Source organism: Buceros rhinoceros, unplaced genomic scaffold (genome assembly GCF_000710305.1).
Source record: "Buceros rhinoceros silvestris isolate BGI_N320 unplaced genomic scaffold, ASM71030v1 scaffold33477, whole genome shotgun sequence".
In the NCBI taxonomy this organism is placed as follows: Eukaryota; Metazoa; Chordata; class Aves; order Bucerotiformes; family Bucerotidae; genus Buceros; species Buceros rhinoceros.
Window position 1 is genome coordinate 822 of NW_010420935.1, and position 236 is coordinate 1057.

A 236-nucleotide genomic window follows, 5' to 3' on the forward strand; every position below is an offset into this window, starting at 1 on the left:
CTGACTCCGCCAGCTGTGAGGGCCCAGCTGTGAGCAGCGCTGCCCGGGAACTGCCGGCCTGGCTTTGCATACACACAGGTGAGCAACCAGGAGCCAGAGCCCCCGCGTTTGGCCAGCTCGGGATCTCCCTGGCCTTAGGGAGGAAGAGAGAGCAGAGGGAAAGGTTTAAGGGCTTTATTATGGGAGCACGGAGCTGACTGAGGAGGAGGTGGCAGGGTGCAGGGGGGCCCAGCGGG

At 64.4% G+C, this 236-nt stretch overlaps 1 protein-coding gene across 1 annotated transcript in view; it reads right to left on the bottom strand.

Annotated features, from left to right (window-relative positions):
* Positions 1–5: 5 nt before the first annotated feature.
* LOC104496390 (taste receptor type 1 member 1-like) overlaps positions 6–236 on the bottom strand; it is a gene marked incomplete at both ends in the record, with an annotated part of 2703 nt that continues 2472 nt past the window's right edge. Inside the window, one exon of the mRNA XM_010139497.1 lies at positions 6–133. Within this exon, the coding sequence (XP_010137799.1) occupies positions 6–133 (128 nt within the window). The remainder of the gene's footprint in view (positions 134–236) is intronic.